The following is a 21030-nucleotide window of genomic DNA, read 5'->3' on the forward strand; positions in this document are numbered from 1 at the left end:
GGGGTCTATCGCGCCTGTAAAATATTATACAACAAAACCTTATTAAAATATTATCAGTGTTATTGAAATTCTCTAGGAATAATTGTGATTCATTAGAAGAATGAATTTCATAAATAATTGAATTGCAAATTGAAAAATGGAAATCAATGCACAAGTCATTTTTTTTTGTCATTTGGTACTGTAGTATATTTTTTTACTTGTCATATTCGGCGCTGTCATTTTATCCTATGATATCTGCTGTAATATTTTTTAATATTGCCTTGTCACATAATATTATGTATTTATAATATTTAAGACTGTAACCGATTGAATTTTTTCTCCAGCCAGTATGTCATCAATTGGAACGCCAATCGGTTGTCTGTTAACTGGTTACTTAATGGACCTCTTGGGTCGCAAAAGATCCCTGATCATCACCGAGGTGCCAGCATTTTTGGGTTGGCTCCTGATAGCTTTTGCGACAAACGTGGAGGCGATCTACGCCGGTCGCTTCTTCGTGGGTCTCGGTTCAGGAATGGTGGGAGCCCCAGCACGTGTCTACACATCAGAAGTGACACAGCCCCACCTGCGAGGAATGCTGATAGCCCTGGCATCAGTGGGTGTCTCCACAGGTGTCCTGATAGAGTACGCCCTGGGGAGTATTCTCCACTGGAAGGTGGTAGCAGGGATCAGCTCCTTGATTCCCCTTGCAGCCCTCATCCTGATGTTCGCTTTTCCGGAGACCCCGTCGTACCTCATCTCCAGGAGCAAGCCAGAGGAGGCAAGACGAGCCCTTCGGCAATTTCGAGGCAGCAAGTATGATCTGGACAGGGAGATGGAGACCCTCGTTAACTTCTCGAAGAAGAACAATCTGAAGAGGTTGACGGGCTTCAGGGAGATATTCCAAGCGCTGACAAAACCCAATGCTCTCAAACCTTTTGCTATTCTCGTTATTTACTTCTTGATTTATCAGTGGAGTGGTACGAATGCTGTGACATTTTATGCTGTTGAGATATTCAAAGCCTCGGGGACGAGCATCAATGGATATCTGGCGACTGTAATCTTGGGGGTGGCCAGGTTGTTGTCCACGGTTGCCGCTTGTATTCTCTGCAGAAGGTGTGGCAGGAGGCCGTTGACACTGATATCATCGGTGGGATGTGGACTTTCTATGCTCGGGATGGGGGGATACGAGTGGCTCAGGGAGTACTGGGTTCATAACGATGTAACACCCACTTGGACCTGGATTCCAGTCTTCTGTATGTTCTCCTATACAGTCGCCTGCACCCTCGGATTTCTCGTAGTTCCCTGGGTCATGATCGGTGAAGTATATCCTGTTCAGGTCAGGGGAATCATCGGGGGCATCACCACTATGACTGCTCACTCCTTCATCTTCATGGTCGTATACTCATTCAGAGTTCTCAAGGACTCTCTCACTGAACATGGGACTTATCTACTTTTTGGATCCATCTCCTTCTTCGGCTCCATTTATTTTTATGTCTGTCTACCTGAGACGAAGAATAAGAGTCTTCAGGAGATTGAGGATTACTTCTCGGGGAGGCCATCAACTGTCAAGACTGGAAAGATATTCTGGAGAAGACAGAAGGTCGCACCTGTGGAGAAGAATTGAAGAGCTTCGGAGAAATATTTCGGCTTTTTTTGGATGTATCTCCGGTTTTATGAGGGATAGCGAAATTTTTGATAATACCTTTTTTGTACAGATTATCTTTCTCTGCAAAAAACGTTCTGAGAAGATTTTTGGTATCTCTCTTGGATTCCGAGATATACGATAGAACTCACGTGGGCAATGAGTCGACTCTTGAAATTTTAGTCTTAATGATGTTACGACGGGTTTTATTCCTGGATATGAGATTTCGTGGATACTTTGTTTGTGGGAGTTCTTGAAGAATAATTGGGAGAGTGATGTAGGAAATGAGTGCGTCGAGTTTTTTCGAATGTGGTACGTAAATGAACTGATAAAAATGATAAAATTTGAGGAAATCCAGTTCATTTTTCATAACTATCAATTTATCTCCAAAACTATCAGTTTTATACATAAATATAAAAAGACCTTTTCTGTAGCTGATTAAATTCCCAATAAAAAAGTCTTTTGGGATTTTTTCCTAAAATCAATGCTTCTCGGATGAATCAACATCGACGTGAGTTAATTTCAACGTCATCTTCGAAAAATCGAAATTTTCAAAATATCCAGATGCAAACAGGAAAACGTACCAAGGTTCGGATAAATTCCACGCGTAGGTGCTATTTATTCTTATCCGTGCCAAAATAGATGAAGATAATAGGAAATACCAATATTTACCACTATCAGTAGATAACGCAAAGCTCAAATCCCACGGAACTAAAAAAATGCAGCAGCGACTTATTTTTGTAAGATAAATAACAGACACTAGTTGTACATAACTATAAAATCATGTACATATTTCTTGAGAATGTATTCCCATCGCATTCAATCACAAAAATATATTTTTTAACAAAATTAGAGTTTCGAGTGCCGTCATTATCCAAATTTAATTTTTCTATTTTTTCTACGAGATGAATTTCAATTTCTCATAACCATTTCAACCATTTAACCATTAATTTTTTTAGAATTTGATTTTTTTATTAATGGAGGAAAAGTATTATTGCATTCTTAAAGCAAATCGATAGTTTATTAGCAAAAAGAGCGATTATGTAAATGCAGTGATCCACTTGTTTATTCCTTCATTTGTCTAGCAAGTATTATACATAATTGAAAATTCAATCGAGACTGATTCGTGGACGATTTCGTTTTAACCACCTCTTGTGCTCCTTTTCCTTGACAAATTGTCTAATCATGTGTTCAGGGAGGACTTCTCCTCGCCACTTGCTGGGGAGTCTGACGTTGTCGAGGATTTTTAATTTTGAATCAACGTAGCTTTTAGCATCGAACGCTTCAGCCTCCCGTATTTGCCCCAGGAGTTCAGCTTGAAATGCCTTCTCCTTTCTGAGTTCTCTCTTCTGCTTGAATTTCCTCCAGACGAATTTCATGCGCTTGCGGCGTTTCTTCAGCTTGTGACGACGCATTTTCCGGCGTCTGATGACAATAAGTCGAGCTGCCTCTTTCTCGATTATCTTCTGGGAGGGGAGGTCCAGGGATTCTTCAGGGGCTTTCTCTGATATCGGAATTATTGATTTCGGAAGGTCGTTAATAGCAGGGGAGGGACTCAAGGGGTTCTCGATTATCCTTCGGTGGATCCAATTGTTGGACAGAGGAAGGTCTAGCCTGAGGGTGGGCAAAGGGCTGAGGTGAAGACCAGGAGGCAATGCCATGTAATTCGTTGGAGGTGGAGCAGTTGGAGGTCCACATGATGTCGAGTACCTCAACGCCGAAGTTCCTGGGTGAAAAAACAATAAATGGTCATGTGCACAGAAAAATCATCTCATCAATTTTGTGTCATTTTTTATCATTTCTGTTGATTCTTTTTGGATTTCGATTGTTAAAGGAAAAATCTCTTCAAAAATTTCCTTTCAATTCGAAGCCTCTGATGAAAATGAAAGTGAATTTATTTTTATTGTTTCATTACTTGAATTATGTTTTCTCTTGATAATCATTCTGGAGGAATTCTTGGGGTATTTTTTTTAGATTTGTCTATTTTATTTAATTTGTTCCTCTTTGAAAATTCAAGAAGATGAAGAGAATTTGATGAACTGAGGAAATTATAGTGGATTACGTGGGAGAATATAAAAATTCAAGGTTATGTTGTTTCCGAAATAATTGAGAATTGGTAATCTTATTGGAAATTCCTGGAGTACAGAGTATTTACCTCCACAAGAAATTTTCAGGCGTCGCAGTATGTGACCAACGGCATTGACAGACATTTTCTCACTTCTTTTTCATGATTCAAAAATTTTTGGAAAGAGCTCTCAACCCCAACCTCAATTTATTTTTCAGAAAAATTGTCTGCGTGCGCATCTCCAATCATGTCAATCCTCTTTGCATGACACCTTCCGTCAAATCCCAGAATTCCACTAATTCAAAATTATCCCGCCATCAATCGATCCATTCATACGAGAAATTGAATTTTAAGAAAATATTCTAGATTTTCAGGTAAAAGATAAATTCTTCCTCAACAACTAATCCACAGTCAGCCAATTCTCTTTTCCAACGAACGTGTATTTAATTAAAAGGTAAAAATGTGAATAATCCAAAACAAAAAGTCTCTTCCACCAATTTATTCGATAATTAATCCATTCGTGTCTTGACGGTTCTGGTGGTGACCTTATCCTTTTCACTGTAACATAAATCAGATCCAAATGAATACGTGATAATAATTAGGAAAATTAAATGAATTAACAAAAAATAATACAAACATGATATGAACAATAGCTCCCCATCCAGACATGGCATCTCGATCACAGGCATTGACCAACGCCTGACTGACAGTCTCAAAAAGATCATCAGCTTCAAGATCAGGTTCATAAACAGTTTCACACATTCCATAGAGTTGATCCTCAGCTGTTCCACCAACGACGAAGTCATCAGGTTCATTCAGACACCCAATGAGATCCATATTACAAATATAGGGCTCAAAGGTGTCAGGATCGAGGCCAGCGATCACAGGCTCCACGAAATAACTGCCAAAACGTTTCTCATAGAGTAAATTCGAAACAACTGATGCAAATGTCTTGGGATGCATTCTGCGGTTCTCCTTGAGCTCGTAGAGATTCAATCGAAATCTCAGGCGTTCCATAACTGTTTGGACATCGGTGGCAAGACCTGGGATTCCCAGGAATAAATGTGGACCCATTTCGAAGATTTTTTGGAAGTCACAGGTAATCGTTTGAGCTTGAATACCGAATCTTCGATCTGCTGCTATCGCCACGCAGTTCTTACCCTTCATTGCTATCATAGCACCTCCATTGTACGCTAGAATACTCTGGAACACAAGAAAATATAAAGACATTTTACGAGAGCAATTGTTTTTATAGAATTGCTAGAAAAATTGGGGCATCTCTCCCAAGAGAGTTTTATCATTATTTATTAACAGGTTGTTTGACAGAAACTAGAATTACGAACAGGACGTAATATTATATTGATTATATATTATTATTATATATTTATTATATATATATCAGGAAATGGGAATCGGCGATATAAAATAGTGATAACAAATAGACTGACAAACAAATTTATGTAGAATCATGAAATTTTCTTCTTTAAGAAGCATGAGCAGCCTGGGTTCAGCAATAATTTAATGATGAATATATTTATAATAAAAGAAGTTCGAGATATTTTGTTTTTTTTGTTTATAACAATGCTCCCATTTTTCTTTGAGTGGTGCACGTCGAAATGAAAATTTCTAAATCCCTATTGTTAAATCCCTTTTAACGATCAATATTTAAAAAAAGAACTATAAAGCCGAAATATCGTAAGGCCCAAATGGACTGTCTGGAAAAGATAATTTACTCCAAAATTGGGACTTCTAATTACTCCGTCAATTAATCGTTTTTTCCGATAATTGTTAGCTAGCGGCCTAGTTGTTGACAACCGCTTGAACGCTAGCTAATAATTATTAAAAAAAAAACGATTAATTGCCAAAGTAATTAGGAATCCGAATTTCGGAGTAAATTATCTTTTCTAGATAATCCACCCGAGCCTTAAGGTTCCCAAAACTTCCTTCCCCAATAAAAACCAAAATCATAAATCACAATCCATTCTTCTCCCTCGACCAAAAATTTTCAAAACCCATTAAACTAATTTAAAAAAGTCTTAAGCCAGTATCAACAATTGTCCAGCGGTTTCTTTCAATAAATAAATATGAATTGAAAGGAATATCATCCCCTAAAACGCATTGTCATCGCAAAAAGCGGGATCTAACCTAAAAAAAAAAACCGGAAAACCCAATTCGCAATGGAAATCTCTGGATTAAAAAAAAATCAGTGAACAAATGGTCTAACGAAGAAATGAAAAAAACAATGGCACAAATATCCTCACCATTTTGACAGTTCGTTTTGTCCTCTCAGAAATAAATCCTCACCCTGGTCAGTTGACAATAGACAACCGATGAATCGCATGTGACGCCATATGCAGTCGATAAAACAAATTTCCCTCCTTCCACTCCCTGACGTCACAGATACGTTAAAATATTCCCACAGTTCAAAGATGGCTGTCTAATGTTATTGAAGAGTGAGATTAACGTGTTGTTATTATTAATCTCGTCATTCCATCATTTGAAAAAAAACTTCAGAACTATTTGAGAGAGAGTTAAAACTGAGTGACAACCAGAATTGAAAAATTGGCAGACAATTTTTTCGATTTTTCAAGTTTCTCCAGTGGTTTTTCGCTGATATCTCAGTGTGGACATTGCCATGCCGTTTCTGACCAGTAATTCACGTCTCGTGAAGAACAAGTGGAATTGTTGAAAAAGAAAAATCACAGCAAAAGGTAGGAATTTCTATTGTCTCCGTGAATTTTGGGATTTTTTTCTTCGGAGTCGCTTTATCAATTCTCGTGGTCAGTCAGCTGGTGATTTTGAACGCACGAGGTCATCTGATTCACCGATACTCGTGGATAAATATATTTTCATTTTTAATTTTGTTTTATTGGGATTCAAGCCATTTAGTGAATCAAGGACTGCCTCGGGCTTTTTTTCTTGGGCGGGGGATCTCTGGGTGGAGGGCGTCTTCTGGGGGATATATTTAGATTTTTTTTCTCAGGATTTTGGTGAGAGGCTCTAATTGGGGCGAGGGGGTGCTATTCGCGAGGTATATATCGAAAACTGCGAAATTGATGTCGTGGTTTTGGTAGGGTGGAAAATTTGAGGGGTTGGACGGACTTTTTTCGTGATTTTTTTGCGGAATTCGCGGTAATTCGGGTTTAGAGTAGTTGTGATCAGGTGCTATTGGTTACACGATGATTTGCAAAAGCTGCAGATTTCTGGCAGTGGTCCAACAATATCGAGAGTGTTTAAACGAATTCTTGAAGTTAGTGGTTTGAAATAGTTGATAATTTTTCAAATTCCGAAGATTTTCAAACCTAGGGAAATCCCTGGAAAGCTAGAATAATTCTTAAAAATAGAAAAATTTCAGATAATTTCTAAATAATCAATTCCCCTCGAAAAATAATTAATTTCAAATTGAGAGAAATCTATTAAAATTATTTATACAATAATACAAAAATGGGAATAACAATTTGTTAGTAATTTTAACAAAAGTATGAAAATGGTCTAGCGAAGAGTTGGAAGAGATGAAAAACAAAAACAAAATAGCCGTGTGAGATTTCCCGCGAGGAATTTCCCATTAAAATTATTCCCAATGACGAAATATAACGAATTCCAGATAAAGAAAAAACCTCATTGAACGATGTCCCTAAAACCGAAGAAAGTTGACTTCTCGCAGACCTGGGAGGTCCTCCAGGAAACGGTGAAGGGTGTGATAACTCTGGCGGACGTGCCTCGTTCAACCTGGAACGATCGTTTCTCGGACGTCTACTCCCTGTGCGTGGCATATCCAGAGCCCCTTGCAGATCGCCTCTACAACGAGACAAAACGCTTCTTAGAGTATCACGTGTCAACACTCCTGAGGCTCGTCTCGTCAGCTGGTGAATCAAATCTCCTGCAGTCGTACCACCGTGCGTGGACCGAGTACTCTCAGGGTATAAACTACCTCCACCGTCTCTACCTCTACCTGAATCAGCAGCACATAAAAAAAACAAAACTGACAGAGGCCGAGATAATCTACGGTACAGTATCCCCAAACTCCTCAGATTACCAGGAGATGGAGATGGAGATCGGTGAGTTGGGGCTTGACATCTGGAAGAGAACGATGATAGATCCCCTGAAGAAGTCCCTGGTGTCTCTTCTGCTGGAGGGAATCCATGCAGACAGAGTTGGTGGTGCCCAGCCCACGACAACAGACGTTATCTGTGGTGTAATCGAGTCATTCGTCAGGGTAGAAGCTTACAAAATTAAAGGAGAGCTCGATCTCTACCAGAAGATCTTCGAGGCACCCTTCCTCGAGGCCTCAGGTGAATTCTACAGTCAGGAGACTGTCGAACTCCTCCAGCAGTCCAACGTAACGAAATACATGGAGAGAGTTGCCTGGAGACTTGCACAGGAAGAGCTTCGCGCCCACAAGTTCTTCCACTCGACGAGTATTCCAAAGGTTCGAGCCTGCTGCGAGGAGAAAATGGTGGTTGCCCAGGTCCACTGGCTCCATTCAGAGGCAGAATCAATGATTGAGAACGAGAGAAAAAAAGATCTCGCCCTTCTGTACATGCTCCTCCGTCCCCTGCCCTCAGGCCTCTCACCACTCATCCAAAAACTCACTCAGCACATAACCCAACAGGGAATAAATGCTATTGGTCCACTTCATGGTGAAAATGTTCACATACAGTTCGTTGAGTCGATACTGGAGGTGCACGCCAAGTACTCAGATCTCATCGAGGAGATATTCAAGAAGGATCAGGCATTCATTGGTGCTCTAGACAAGGCGTGTGCTGCTATTGTCAATTACAGATCAGCGTCAAGGGCACCAGCACGTGCACCAGAGCTACTGGCAAAGTACTGCGATACTTTACTGAAAAAATCAGCTAAAGGCGTCTCAGAGACTGAGATCGATGACAAATTAGCTAAATCAATAAAAGTCTTTAAATATGTTGATGACAAGGATGTTTTTCAGAAGTTCTATGCAAGAATGCTTGCCAAGAGGCTGATACATCAGCAGAGTCAGTCGATGGATGCTGAAGAGGCAATGATTGATAGATTAAAGCAGACGTGTGGATACGAGTTCACGAATAAACTCCACAGGATGTTCACGGATATGTCTGTCTCCATGGATCTCAATGCCAAGTTTTCTACGAGTCTCAGGGATAGTGGAGAGGACAATCAGCTGGGAATTGGTTTTGTAGTTTATGTACTGCAGGCTGGGGCTTGGCCTCTCTCACTTCCACCATCACTAGGACCTTTTCATATTCCTCAGCAACTAGAGAAATCCATTGCCAGCTTTGAGAAGTTCTATCACACTCAATTCAATGGGAGAAAACTCACGTGGCTGCATCATCTCTGTCAGGGTGAACTAAAGTTTAATTATCTCAAGAAGTCGTATCTTGTCACTGTCCAGACCTATCAGATGGCACTTATGCTGCTCTTCGAGGAGTGCAGTCAGATCACCTGCAAAGAAGCTGCCCATTCTCTTAGGCTCTCTCATGATCAGCTTGTCAAGCATGCCATGAGTCTTGTCGACTGTAAAATCCTCAAGAAGGAGGACGAGAAGGAGCTCGAGGAGGATAGTCTTTTGATGCTCAATTTGGATTATTATAATAAGAGGACGAAGTTCAGGGTCACTGGGGCTCTTCAGAAGGATCAACCACATGATGCTGAGGCCACGCGCAGGAGTGTTGATGATGATAGGAAGCTTTATCTTCAGGCAGCTATCGTCAGGATCATGAAGAACAGGAAAATGTTGAAGCATAATCAGCTGGTTCAAGAGGTAGGAAGTGCTCATTTTTTGGGGGTGTTTTGTCTTTGATTTTTTTTAAAATAATTTTTGGAATATATGTGAAATGAATCTTTGCTCAATGGATAAATTCGTATTAACGGAACAGTCACTTTTCTCCTCTGAAAATCATAACTCATCTTCTGGGGCTGTCACTCAAAATATCCATTATGCAACTTCCTAATTAAAAAACTCAATCATGAACAAAAATAGACGTGTAATCAACTGATAAAATCAATGACTTATGATTTTCCTTTATCGACAGGTTCTAGAACAGTCAAAGGTGACATTCGCCCCAGCCATCGGTATGATAAAAAAATGCATTGAGGCATTGATTGATAAACAATACATCGAACGTACTCCAAACAGTGCAGATGAATACTCCTACGTGGCGTAACCCAAGAAAACCTCAACTATTCAATTTCACTGTTTGACGTATTCCCCGGTGGATTATTCAGTAGTAAAATCACAAGTCACTCGATTTCCCACATCTCAACCTCATTTTCCCCCACCAAACCATCCTTTGATCAAAATAGATTATCATTAATATAATAATTACATGATAATAAGCAAATATTCACTAAATCTGTTTCGTTGGTACAACTTCAAAAAGAAAATCTGAGACATTTGAATATCAATCAATCAGATTTTGCCACTGAATTTATCCACCATTCGATATCATTTTCGTTGTCATTATCCCATCCCTGGGGAGTACTTAACAAAAGGAAAATATTGAAAAAATGAGATAACATTTCGGGAGGAACGAATTTTCTTTGGCTTCGTGAAGGAGGTGAAGAAAAATCTATTGATATAGATATTATATTTAAAGAATGTAATATATACGTAACGAATAAAGATGAAGTTACTATTTTATTTGAATTTATTAAATTATTTTATTTGTGTATAATTTCGTCGAGTTGACGACGCGCGAAATTCGAGTGCTTTAAACAAATTTGACTGAATTAGACTAGGATCGTGGATTCTTCAGCTGGAGAAGATCAGGATCGAGTAGCGGATTGTCATCAACGTCAGGGGGTTTGTTGATGGTGTTCATGATCAATGGGGATGTGGTGGGGACTGTGGAGTAAGGAGAAAAGCCTGTCCACTCCATTCCAAGATAAATCGGTGGAGGAGAGCCCAGAGGTGCCTCTAGGAGCAAATGTTCGGCTGTCTGCTGGGGATTCTGCTGGTGACTCTGGTGTTGATGAACCTCTGGACATTCTGGTGGGGTCATGTGGGCAGCAAGTTGTCCAGGCATCTTGCACTGCTTCTCTTGCTTTCGCCATTTGGCTCGACGATTTTGAAACCACACCTGGAGTATTTACATCATCATCTCTTCAACATTATAAAATATTTTTATCATAAGATTTTATCCACTCACTTGCACTCTCGCCTCAGTGAGCTGAATCCTCAGTGCCAGCTCCTCCCTGAAGAACACGTCAGGATAATGTGTTTTCTGAAAAGCCCTTTCCAGCTCCTCCAATTGAAAATTCGTAAAAGTTGTTCTATATCTTCTCTGTTTACGTTTTCCTACGGATGTCTGTCTCTCATCACTCCTAGGACTCGTCGAAAAATCATAAGCTGCAGCCAAAATAATAAAAACAAACTAAAATCTCCATTTCCACCTGCTTTCAAAAAATAAAAACCTAAATAAACAAATATTGAAAGCCATTTCCCCCCGCGTTAAGCTAGCTTAATGCATTTAGGAATAATTTAATTGAGTCTCAAATTACGTTAGACTCCCTAGACTCGTTAATTAGATAAAAACAGCATGAAAATCTTGCACTCACTGAATTTAGTTGGAAAGCATACGGACGATGATTGTCCTGACATCAGACCAGCCAGTGCAGTCGACTGGAGATCACCACTGGAATTTATCTCGTCTGTTCCATCAACAATAGCCCCAGTGGATACCAGAGGATCACGGGGTGCTCCAACCAGATACAACTGTCGATTATCAGCATTCGTCTCCTCTTCCTCCTTCAAGTCCATTGTGACGAAGAAGTCCTCGCCCAGAGTGTCGTGAGACTCCGTTTTCGTGAATTTATCCCGGGAATCCCCGGTCAATTGCAACAATTTTTTTAAATCACAGTACTCCCTTCACTTCACTGCTAATTACAAATTTAATCATGCATTTTTCCATTTTCCAAAAACATTTTTTCACTGGAATTGTTATTGAAATTATCATTGAAATTATATTGAAATTATTATTGTAGTCCGCTTCCCCGCTATTTTATCACATTTCTTTTAGATTTTTCGCGGTTTTCTGGTGGTTGTTAGTTAATTAATTATTGAGGGGGAATTTGTTTAGATTAAGGAGCTCGTGGAATTTTCAAATTTGTTTGGGATAGTAGTAATGAAGGTAAAACTATTTACCTCGTCGACAATGTGCGACCAGTGGTAATTGAATCACCAGTGTCTCGTCCACGGTTTTCTTCACTATCTCTATCTATACTTTTGATTTTTGCCCTCGTCTCTTTTTTTTTCTCCTTTTCTAACACGTTTTACCTGCGTTTGGAGGTGCTTCACCGGTGAGGAACCCCACAAGGGCTGATGCTGAAGACTTATAAATGAGTTTCAACCCTGAATCGATAGTTTTTCAACAGGGGTTCCGATGAAAATAGTGATATTTTTTCTGTTTGAGTGATTGTGCAACGAAACAACAAACGCATTTAGTATTTTTATATAAAACGATTTACAATTTACAGTACGAGAAATGACAGAAACCTTCTCCAGACAGAAAGGATCAAATAAAAAGTCCAATTGTCGTGGAATGATTTATTTGTGAAATATTCTTGAAACAGTGCTGAGACTAGGGTTCTCGTTAAAAATACATTAAATCTGGAAAATTAAACGTAGAATAATCTAACTCGACTCGTTGACACCAAGAGATCATCGTCGAAGAATTTCGTCTCGATGACGACATTTCCACTGAATTAAAAAAAAACATATCGTGATTTTTGGGGGTGAATTTTTTAATACGAGAATTTAGGGAGTTTAACTCACTTTAAGACATTTGCAGGCATCATTTGACTCTCTGGTGCTGCTTGGATGAGACTTTGCCATGTGTTTGTGCTATTGGGGATGACGAAGCCAAATTCGAAGAACCATTCCTCCAGGCATCGTCCCTTGAATAAGACTTTTTGCTCTATTCTGAATGTCTCCAGGGGCTCCGCAGAAGTAAAGTTTATTTCTCGTGACACCTCACGACATCGGAGAATTTTCTTTGGTACTCTAGCTTCATGCTCGACATCTGGAATTGATCTACAACATTTCAAATTATTTCCACAATTTTATTTCACCGGAAAACACTTGCATAATTATTAAAATTACAAAATTAATCCCTTCGAAAAATATGGAATATCATCCATCTATTGGGTTACTAAATTTAATATAATGTCCACCATTTTCTGTTGACAGATGAAATGTGCATTAATTTCTAAGGCCAAGGATTTAACGGGTTTTTTAATTAACCATTAGGATTTGATCGGAAATGTTGCAATTTCCATGATTTTAAAAAGATGTCTTACATTTTCCTGAATCCATTTGTCCCCAAGACATTTAAAGTCGAGCAAAAATCGATTGTTCCTCATTAAAATTCAACCTGATAATCAATTCATCTAATCGCCTCATTAATTACCAGTCCAAGGTCAAACGTCAACAAATTTGGGCTGGAAATTCTCCTGATCTCGATAAATGTCTTGAAATTATTATTTAATTGTTATGACGTTACAGATAATCAATAATCAAAAAATCGTATGAATATAAAAGTAAGAGATCAGATCACTGAGGAATGAAAATTGAGGGTTATAATACTCACAGATCTTCATTTCCTTGCCAGAGAATTTTACCATTGTCAGCATCTCGCAAATTCATCCAATTACTGGATAAAATCATTACATAAATCAAGGAAAACATTAAATTACTCGACATAGTGTGTGTCAATCTAGATAAACGTGTGCAGGAAATTCTGAGTGGAATTGATTATTCTGCGTCGAAGGGCAGAGATTTAGGATTAATTTTGTAAAAAGGATACACTTGGAAGCCTTTGAGGATGTCATCACTTCGTGAAGGCATTTTTCACAACCCCAGGAATCACTTTATTTCAACAATTTTGTGGACTTCTCCATAGAACTCGTGAAACACAAACAAATGACTGACAGCGCCATTTTGCAAGTACTAAAATTCACTGGACTACCCCGGGAAATTTGAATTGCATTATTATTATTCGTGAATTTTGTGATGAATCTTTCGTCTCTTTTCCATTTATTTTAGGGTGTAAAAAATTATTAATTGGATAATTAGGCCATACAATCGTTACTTTTTATTTCATTCAATATCGACAATTATAAATTATACAAAATTATATATTTATTTATATTTTAGCCATTAGTTTCCTCTAGCTATTCTCGTGTCCTCCATATTCTTCAGTTTATCTTCATTTATTCGGTCTCGTTAGTTTATTTACTTTAATCGTTAATTAACTAAATCTGAAGAGTTTTTGAAAAAAAATTGCAATAAACGAAATTTGGAAAAACATAAATAATTGAATTGATGCGTCAAAAATTGTTGCTCCACTTGGAAAATTGATATATTTATAACTATATATTTATATTTCAAAATAATTTTTTTGGCAATTCTCAAAATTTAAAGCCGAAAATTCAACGAGTCAACGGTTGAATAATTACGTGATGAATTGAATGAAAGAGATAACCGGATTTTTTTTTTCTCATTTTGAAAGATGATTTGCTTGTAAACAATAAATAATCAAATGGATTAACAAATAAATCAGTTAAAATAGTGGGATAAATAATAAAACAATACAAAAGTAACTTGAATTCTCAATCGTTCTTTAATATTGAAAAACGTATTTTTTAAACATAAAAAAGCATTGTCTCTCCTCACATCGCATACAAATTAATTATTTATACAATTAACAAAAATCTACAAATATACAGATATCGGGATTCGACAATTAACGAAACGATCACTCTCCAACTTTTTACCTGACAATTCTGAAATGATCTCGGTAACGAGCAGTAAAACCACTCCTTACCGAGAAAAATTGGAAAAATAATTGATAATTGTTTGTAAAGTGATTAATGTTGTCCTTAAAAATCACAAAATTATCTCAATTATCTCGATAATGAGTGGCTCTGCAGAAAAAATATTGTTCAACCAAAATATGTAAAAACTAAAAAAAATACAATTTCCTCTCTTTCCTGTTGTGATTAATTAATGAAATTGTCCTACGTCTGTGATTAATCATTTTTCTATTGCATGCAACACAATTTATTCAATTTTTTTATCACCATCGATCGAATTGACATCAAATACTCGTTCCAAAGTTTAATTCTATGTAAATAATCGACAGAATGTTCCATTGATTGAAAAAATTTGTCAAAAATTCATTTATCTAAGAGTAATTTCACATTTTTCATACGTATAAAAGGATTTAAAATTTGTTTTAAGCTCGATTAATTAATTCGTAGTCATCGTTCATTATTTTTGGATGTTAATTGAGTCGAAATCGATCTATGGTTGGGATATGCAGTTCTAGCTACTGGACACACTTTCCTTTATATTTTTCTTTGTAATATTATTTTTTCTCGTTTACGATAAATTCAACTATTTCACGACGAATCCCGATTACATGGTTACAATTATATATAGCTAGTACGTTTGTGCGTGTAACTGTAGGTAAATCATTTCTTCATGTGTTTTATTTTACTGGTGATGATTTTAAAATTCTGCTATCAAGTGGAATGAAGAGATGAAATTGTGAGAAATTCTCGCACTCGATTGATATCTCTTATCAATTGATCAATTGTCAATGTCTCGTCGGTTTATTAATAATAATAAAAAATCAACTCTGCATTCCACCGATGGAACCAAAGTAAATAGAAATAATACAATTTTTAAAAACTTTACAAACGTCAACATTTATCATATCTCCAATCATTTGAGCCCAATTAACGTTACAACGTTCATTAAAACATTTTTCATCGATTTGAATAATTAAAATCAGCTTTAATACATGAAAAATACAATTGCGAACAATATAGCAATTATTTCACAACTATTTTTCCCCAACGAATCCCTCGCATTTAAAAAAAACTGTTGAATTTTTATAAATTTGTTTTTCTCCACTCAAAATTTCCAATTGCACTGAATAAACCAAAAATACTCGAAATACCATTGACACCTTATCTTAACACTTTGTAAAATTAATTTGTACAAAAGAAAGAGAATCTAGTGATCATAATTACGAAATGCCCCTGTCTCACGCTTAGTTATTAAAAATAATGAAAAAGAAGAAATATTAATTAATCCTTAATAATCTCGAGGTCCCAAGCTGGTCTATTCACATCATCAAAAATTATTTCTGTTCATTTTTCGTTAATTTAAATCCCTGGAAAACCAAAAATCTCTAAAAAATCATGTGAAAATTCGGTAATAAAACGATCAATTTTTCGCATACAATTGAATATCGAATTATCTCAATGTATCAATTATCTCAATTTTTATCGATTTGGGACCAAAATACTTTTCATCACTTATAAACCCAAGTGAAAATACATAATTATGTTTAATAATTCCACCACATCCGTCGGTACTGCCCTCTTCCCCGAAATCAATTAAAAATCCAATTGATTCTACCCACAAATTTGGCAGTGTTGTCATGTTTATCATTTTAATACAAAAAATAAACCCGGCGTGGTTTTGCACAGCAGATGAACGAGAAACTATCACATTTCCCGTCATATTTTTGTAGTAGTGAAACCCTTTTTCTCACAGCCTGCCTTTCGTAGATCATCCTTCAAAAAATCCTTTCAAAATTCCAGGATAGAGCAGTAACAGAGAACTCTCTTCTCCCTCAATTTTCCATAGAAAAACACTAATAAAAAAATATTTTTCTCTAACAAGTCCTGTCACAATAAATCGTTAATAAATTTGCAATTCTCCAGCCAAAAATATCAATTGTACCATCTCATGCATTCATTTAATTAATTTGAACCTAAAAATCCATCAACAATTTACACAATAATTGAAACTACTAAGAGATTTCATTTTTCAATTCAATAATTTCGTAAACATAATGATAAATTAGGGGAAACTAAAAAATTCGTGAATTCAAGAGTTTTCCCTAGATCAGAATAAATCCCACGAAGTAAAGGAGAGAGAAAACTATTGTAACAAGACTTGACGGAGGAAAAAATATAATTTCCTCAGTGTAAATACAGAATCGTAGTGAATCCCCAATTACCCCTCTGATCCACCTGAATCGGCTGTCTTCACTGATTTCCATCAACTCCAATGAACAATGGTCCCAGCACCTCATCATCCTGGAACCCCCCCTCAAAATTCTCGAGTGGATCGAGTCCCTCCTCAGGACCCTCGCCATCTAGAAAATTCGATTCCAAGAGATCACTAACAGCTCTGCCACTGGTACCACCCTCGCCCCTAAGATTCAACGAATTCAAAGTGGGACTCGACAACATGGGCTCATTGCTCTCCTGATAGACCTGTGGTGTACTGGGAAATGATCTAGATCCACTGCTGTCATCAAACGTCCCAGCATAACTAACACCCCCACCAGCAACTCCAGCAGTGACATCAACAAGACTTTGACTGGCCCCAGGAAGTGGTGTATTCGTGTAACTCCTCGTGTGAATTCCCCTCTGCATCTCCTCCACTTGATTCTGCTCCAGCCCAGGCTCCAGAATACCTGGAGGCAGCGCCAGTGCTTCTGCCTGGCCCTCAAGAATGATTCCTGATCCTGGAATGATCTCGTCTGGTCCATTATCGATTATGTTGAGACCTTTCCCAGTGTCCTCATCCAAAAAATTAAGAATTTTAGTTATATTCTCGCTGGATATCTCCTTGTCCTCCATGAGAAAGCCCTGATCCTCTCCCATAAGATTGGCACCTACTTCATCCAGTAAACAGCTTGGCTCAAAATCATTGTATTCACTTGGAACTGGAGTCTGTGCCACTGACGAACAGCTGGACGTTTGAAATTGATAGAGTCCCTGATAGGGAGTAGACGTCGACGATATAGGTGACATCAGGGTTGGATTTACCATTCTGTGTAGTGGTACTGACTGCGATCTTGAGAAATTATCACCAAAAGTTCCTTTAACTCCATTGAAGTATTCACTTATCTCCTGATCATCCGGTTTTGGCCTCTTGTGGATATTTTTTATCTCTTGGAGATTCTCCTGACTAGGGTAATTTATCATCAATTGCTTCTGGGGAGTTAAATCACTCGAAAGAAACGTCGAACACAGGGTTTTACCACCTCCAACCTGAACTTCTGCTGATGATTTACCAGGGATTGAGCAAATCCCTGAAATGCCGGATATTCCAGACATTCCAGAAATTCCTGATAATCCAGATGTTCCAGATGTTCCAGAGGTTGGAACGACGAATGTTGTGTCATCATTTCTGGATGAATAACTTGCAGAACAGCTGGCAGATCTGTTGAATGTCTTTTGGGGGATGGGGCCATTGCTGGAGGAACGAGAGGATCGACAGGGTGCCATTGTACTCCTGGAGCGAGGCACTGGAGTGTTTCTTGGTGATACAAATGGCGAAGCATTTGCTGAATTTGGTTTCGACGCTGCACGGCCATTAGGTGTGATGTTTATGGGCGAATGAGGTCCTGGAGATATTGGTGTGAAGTTGAAGATTCTTCGTCTGGTATTTGGAGACTGGGGAACAGTTGGCAATGTCACAGCTGGTGAATGTTCAATTACTGTTGTCTCGAAGCTAACACGTCTCCGAGAGTTGTTCGTCTGGTTCAGCAACGAGGGCAAGATCATTTTCTCCTCTTTCTGGACTTCCAGTCTCTGTTCCAGAATTTTTTGGGGATTCTGGGGACCTGGGGCCTCTCTGGGGTCATTTGAGGGACCTGGAATTGTCGAGTTCTTGAGATTCTGCTGGAGAATCAGTCGCAGTTGCGACACTTTGTCCGATCGCGAGGGCATCGGTATCTCTGGAATTGGAATATCGTCAGAACTCGAGGAGCTTGACTGCTGAAAATACTGGAGAAGCTCCTCCTCCTGCTCTTGGGAGTTGTTGCCACCGTTCAAGTAGTCGTCGAGAGCCCCTGGATCAATTGCACACAGCTTTGAGCTCTCCAGGAGGGATATCTCGTCCTTTATGAGGACCTCTGGAGTCTCTCCAGGGGGGACTTTTCCGTTGGTCTTCCTGGATGTCTGGAGGGGCTTCAAGCTATCAACGTCGATCTTCTGGAGCTTCGATTTGAGAATGTTTGGGGCTACCACAGAGATTTTTCCAGGGGCTCTGGGATTCTTCGAGTTCTGAATAATTTTTTCGTCGGCTTTTGGTGATTTATCGGTTTTCTGGAGTTTTTCGGGACTTGTGTCTGGGTTTAGTTGATTGTCGTCGAGGCTTGGACGTTTTCGGGAATTTTTTTGAGGCTTCTGATGGCCAGAATCTGGGGGAAAGGCGCCGTTCAGTGACTGATCGTCGTTGTTAATTGAAGATTTATTATCACAGTTCAATTGTAGTGAGACCGACTGCTGATTTGATGATCTCGGCAGTTTTCTAGACCGATTTGAGGTAGATGGAGGCTGTGGGGGTTGAGTGGATTTCGGAGTTGTTGATATTAAAGGGGATATTGGGGATTTTTGCTTTTTGGATTTTTGGATATTTGGGGGTGGCTTTGTTGTACCTTGGTCAATTTTTTCCGTTTTACCCTGGTGTTTTTGATCACGAGTTTGCTCGCGCTGCTGGAGTTTCTTCACTAGTTGGAGCTGGGCCTCACGAAGTTTTGCTGGTTTTCCAGCTACTGGAGTTACGGATAGGCTCGGCGGTGTCTCTGGAACTGAAGAAATAATTATTAATGAAATTATTTATCCGAATAGCTACACATCTGCTAGTGATAATTGATTCCACAAGATTCCGACAAGATTCCGTTTTTTTTTATCAGTCGTTATCAGAAATATGGATATGGCAATTCGTAGGATTTACCTTTTGGTGTCGAGGGGAGAGCGTCACCTGTGGCACTTAGAATACAGACAGCTGCCAGTGACTGGGTGTCAACGCAGATGTTCTCGACGAGGTGTCGTGCCAGGGCAGCTAGATTTGGAAATTTCAGGCCGAGAACCCCTTCCGCCCATTCTCGAATTAAAGTCGATGCTGCTCCCAGCATTTCCTCGGTTATTGTATCATCGAACTCTTCGACTTCCTGGAGAGAATTCACGGGGGATTGAAATTTATTCTTTACAGTTTTGAAAATAAACAAAAAACGTTCAAGTATTTGTTTGTTGCAATTGCACGGATGATATTCGTGGAATGTAAATAATCACCTGGATTTCCTTGACACTGGGTAACGCCGGTACAGCTAGTTTGACTCTCTTCCTCATCCCGGCGTAACAATACCTCGACTGTCCCCTGACCCCGAGTCTTCTGGGCCTCACCCTGGGATAAACCTGTTTCATAACTTTCCCAAAATCCGCAGTACTCAGTGGTTTCATGGAGTTTATCTGGCAGAACGTATTGTACTCATCATAAACCTCTTGCTTGGGTAACGAGACATCAGGATCCTCTTCGAGATGGGTTTTAATCCACATTATAGTCTGATGTATCTCATACCGATTCCCAAGAGGATTGAGGGGCTGTCTCAGAGGATCTATCGTGCCAGAGCCACTGGTGAGACACGAGGGCATCCTCAGGTACAGCAACAGTTTCTCCTCAATTCTCAGCTGCTCCACCCTGAGGAAGACCTCCTGGACCTTCGTCTTGGACTCAGCTCCAATGGCTTCTTCAATGATCATTCGAATTTTCTCCTGTTTCCCATTATTGGAATTATTGCCTCCACTGAATTTCGTGGTGATCAGATCGTGGAGTATATCAGACCCGTGAAATCCATTAGCCACCCTCTGGTGGGTGTCACCAGGTGCATCCTGAACGCCCGATATAACGATTCGGTTACCGTTCTCGTGGGCATCATTCCTCTCTTTCTTTATTCTTCTTGTCTCGAAGGTGCAAACCTCGTCCTTGTGACCCTTGCTCATCTTCAGGGACACACCTGTCCCCCTCAGGTCAATCCCTCACCCCTCCAGGGTAGAAAATCAATTTTTTTTTCAGCCTCTTTTCGGGGAAAAATGGAGGTTTTTTCCAGGGACTTTGGATTAGGTCCTGGTAGGGGTGACATGGGAAGTTGAAAGGGCCTTGGGTTCACACATTGTCAGCTGGTGAACTGGTGAACTACTTGTTGGCATCTCCTGGATTTAGCACTCTCCCGGTTTTTGTTTGATGGACACTCGGGGGGTTAAGGTGTGGGGGCCTTGGGTTTTTTTTCTACGGGGAAATGGCGGTTTTTTTTAAGCACTTGGGGCCACTCCGGGGACTTTTCACCACTGGGGGTGTGGGGTCAATCAGAATTACGGGTTTGTGGGCCTTTTTGCCGTTTTTTTCGGTTTTAATTGTTGAAGCAACTCGGGAAGATGCTCCATTTGTGAGTTCTCTGGGGCTTGGGGATTTTTCGGATGGCGGCGCTCGTGCACGACAGCTGGTGGGGGGACTAGGGAATTTTCTTGGAGATGGGGATTG

General features: G+C 39.2%; 7 protein-coding genes across 9 annotated transcripts in view; 2 read left to right on the forward strand and 5 right to left on the reverse strand.

Annotated features, from left to right (window-relative positions):
• LOC105263106 (facilitated trehalose transporter Tret1-like) overlaps window positions 1–2021 on the forward strand; it is a 9054-nt gene extending 7033 nt beyond the window's left edge. For both annotated transcript variants that reach the window (XM_011299102.1, XM_011299103.1), the window contains exon 3: window positions 324–2021. In XM_011299102.1, the coding sequence (XP_011297404.1) occupies window positions 324–1603 (1280 nt within the window). In that variant the 3' untranslated portion in view covers window positions 1604–2021. The remainder of the gene's footprint in view (window positions 1–323) is intronic.
• Window positions 2022–2669: 648 nt separating this feature from the next.
• LOC105263107 (uncharacterized) lies at window positions 2670–4004 on the reverse strand. Its single transcript, XM_011299104.1, has 2 exons — window positions 3777–4004; window positions 2670–3347 (listed from the first exon to the last, which is right to left on the reverse strand). Exons 1-2 carry the CDS (start codon window positions 3829–3831, stop codon window positions 2731–2733), a joined length of 672 nt encoding a protein of 223 aa, XP_011297406.1. The 5' UTR covers window positions 3832–4004; the 3' UTR covers window positions 2670–2730.
• A 101-nt stretch (window positions 4005–4105) lies between these two features.
• Window positions 4106–6055, reverse strand: Prosbeta3 (proteasome subunit beta type-3). The gene is made up of 3 exons (XM_011299105.1): window positions 5948–6055; window positions 4324–4889; window positions 4106–4244 (listed from the first exon to the last, which is right to left on the reverse strand). The coding sequence occupies exons 1-3, from the start codon at window positions 5948–5950 to the stop codon at window positions 4196–4198; spliced, it is 618 nt and encodes a 205-aa protein (XP_011297407.1). The 5' UTR covers window positions 5951–6055; the 3' UTR covers window positions 4106–4195.
• Window positions 6056–6108: 53 nt separating this feature from the next.
• Window positions 6109–9994, forward strand: Cul2 (cullin 2). 2 transcript variants are annotated; one of them, XM_011299106.1, is made up of 3 exons: window positions 6109–6397; window positions 7291–9441; window positions 9713–9994. In XM_011299106.1, the coding sequence occupies exons 2-3, from the start codon at window positions 7315–7317 to the stop codon at window positions 9842–9844; spliced, it is 2259 nt and encodes a 752-aa protein (XP_011297408.1). In that variant the 5' UTR covers window positions 6109–6397; window positions 7291–7314; the 3' UTR covers window positions 9845–9994. The 2 variants fall into 2 exon arrangements, with proteins under 2 accessions (XP_011297408.1, XP_011297409.1); XM_011299107.1 differs by lacking the exon at window positions 6109–6397 and adding an exon at window positions 6669–6717.
• Window positions 9995–10093: 99 nt separating this feature from the next.
• On the reverse strand, window positions 10094–12158 carry LOC105263111 (homeobox protein ARX-like). Its single transcript, XM_011299108.1, has 3 exons — window positions 11238–12158; window positions 10829–11028; window positions 10094–10759 (listed from the first exon to the last, which is right to left on the reverse strand). Exons 1-3 carry the CDS (start codon window positions 11437–11439, stop codon window positions 10415–10417), a joined length of 747 nt encoding a protein of 248 aa, XP_011297410.1. The 5' UTR covers window positions 11440–12158; the 3' UTR covers window positions 10094–10414.
• A 52-nt stretch (window positions 12159–12210) lies between these two features.
• On the reverse strand, window positions 12211–13612 carry PrBP (Prenyl-binding protein). Its single transcript, XM_011299110.1, has 4 exons — window positions 13484–13612; window positions 13268–13330; window positions 12454–12711; window positions 12211–12378 (listed from the first exon to the last, which is right to left on the reverse strand). Exons 1-4 carry the CDS (start codon window positions 13522–13524, stop codon window positions 12297–12299), a joined length of 444 nt encoding a protein of 147 aa, XP_011297412.1. The 5' UTR covers window positions 13525–13612; the 3' UTR covers window positions 12211–12296.
• A 1074-nt stretch (window positions 13613–14686) lies between these two features.
• On the reverse strand, window positions 14687–20949 carry LOC105263113 (uncharacterized). Its single transcript, XM_011299111.1, has 3 exons — window positions 19785–20949; window positions 19447–19663; window positions 14687–19300 (listed from the first exon to the last, which is right to left on the reverse strand). Exons 1-3 carry the CDS (start codon window positions 20490–20492, stop codon window positions 16743–16745), a joined length of 3483 nt encoding a protein of 1160 aa, XP_011297413.1. The 5' UTR covers window positions 20493–20949; the 3' UTR covers window positions 14687–16742.
• Between the last annotated feature and the right edge of the window lie 81 nt (window positions 20950–21030).

This window comes from Fopius arisanus, unplaced genomic scaffold, assembly GCF_000806365.1.
Source record: "Fopius arisanus strain USDA-PBARC FA_bdor unplaced genomic scaffold, ASM80636v1 scaffold00013, whole genome shotgun sequence".
Classification (NCBI taxonomy): domain Eukaryota; kingdom Metazoa; phylum Arthropoda; class Insecta; order Hymenoptera; family Braconidae; genus Fopius; species Fopius arisanus.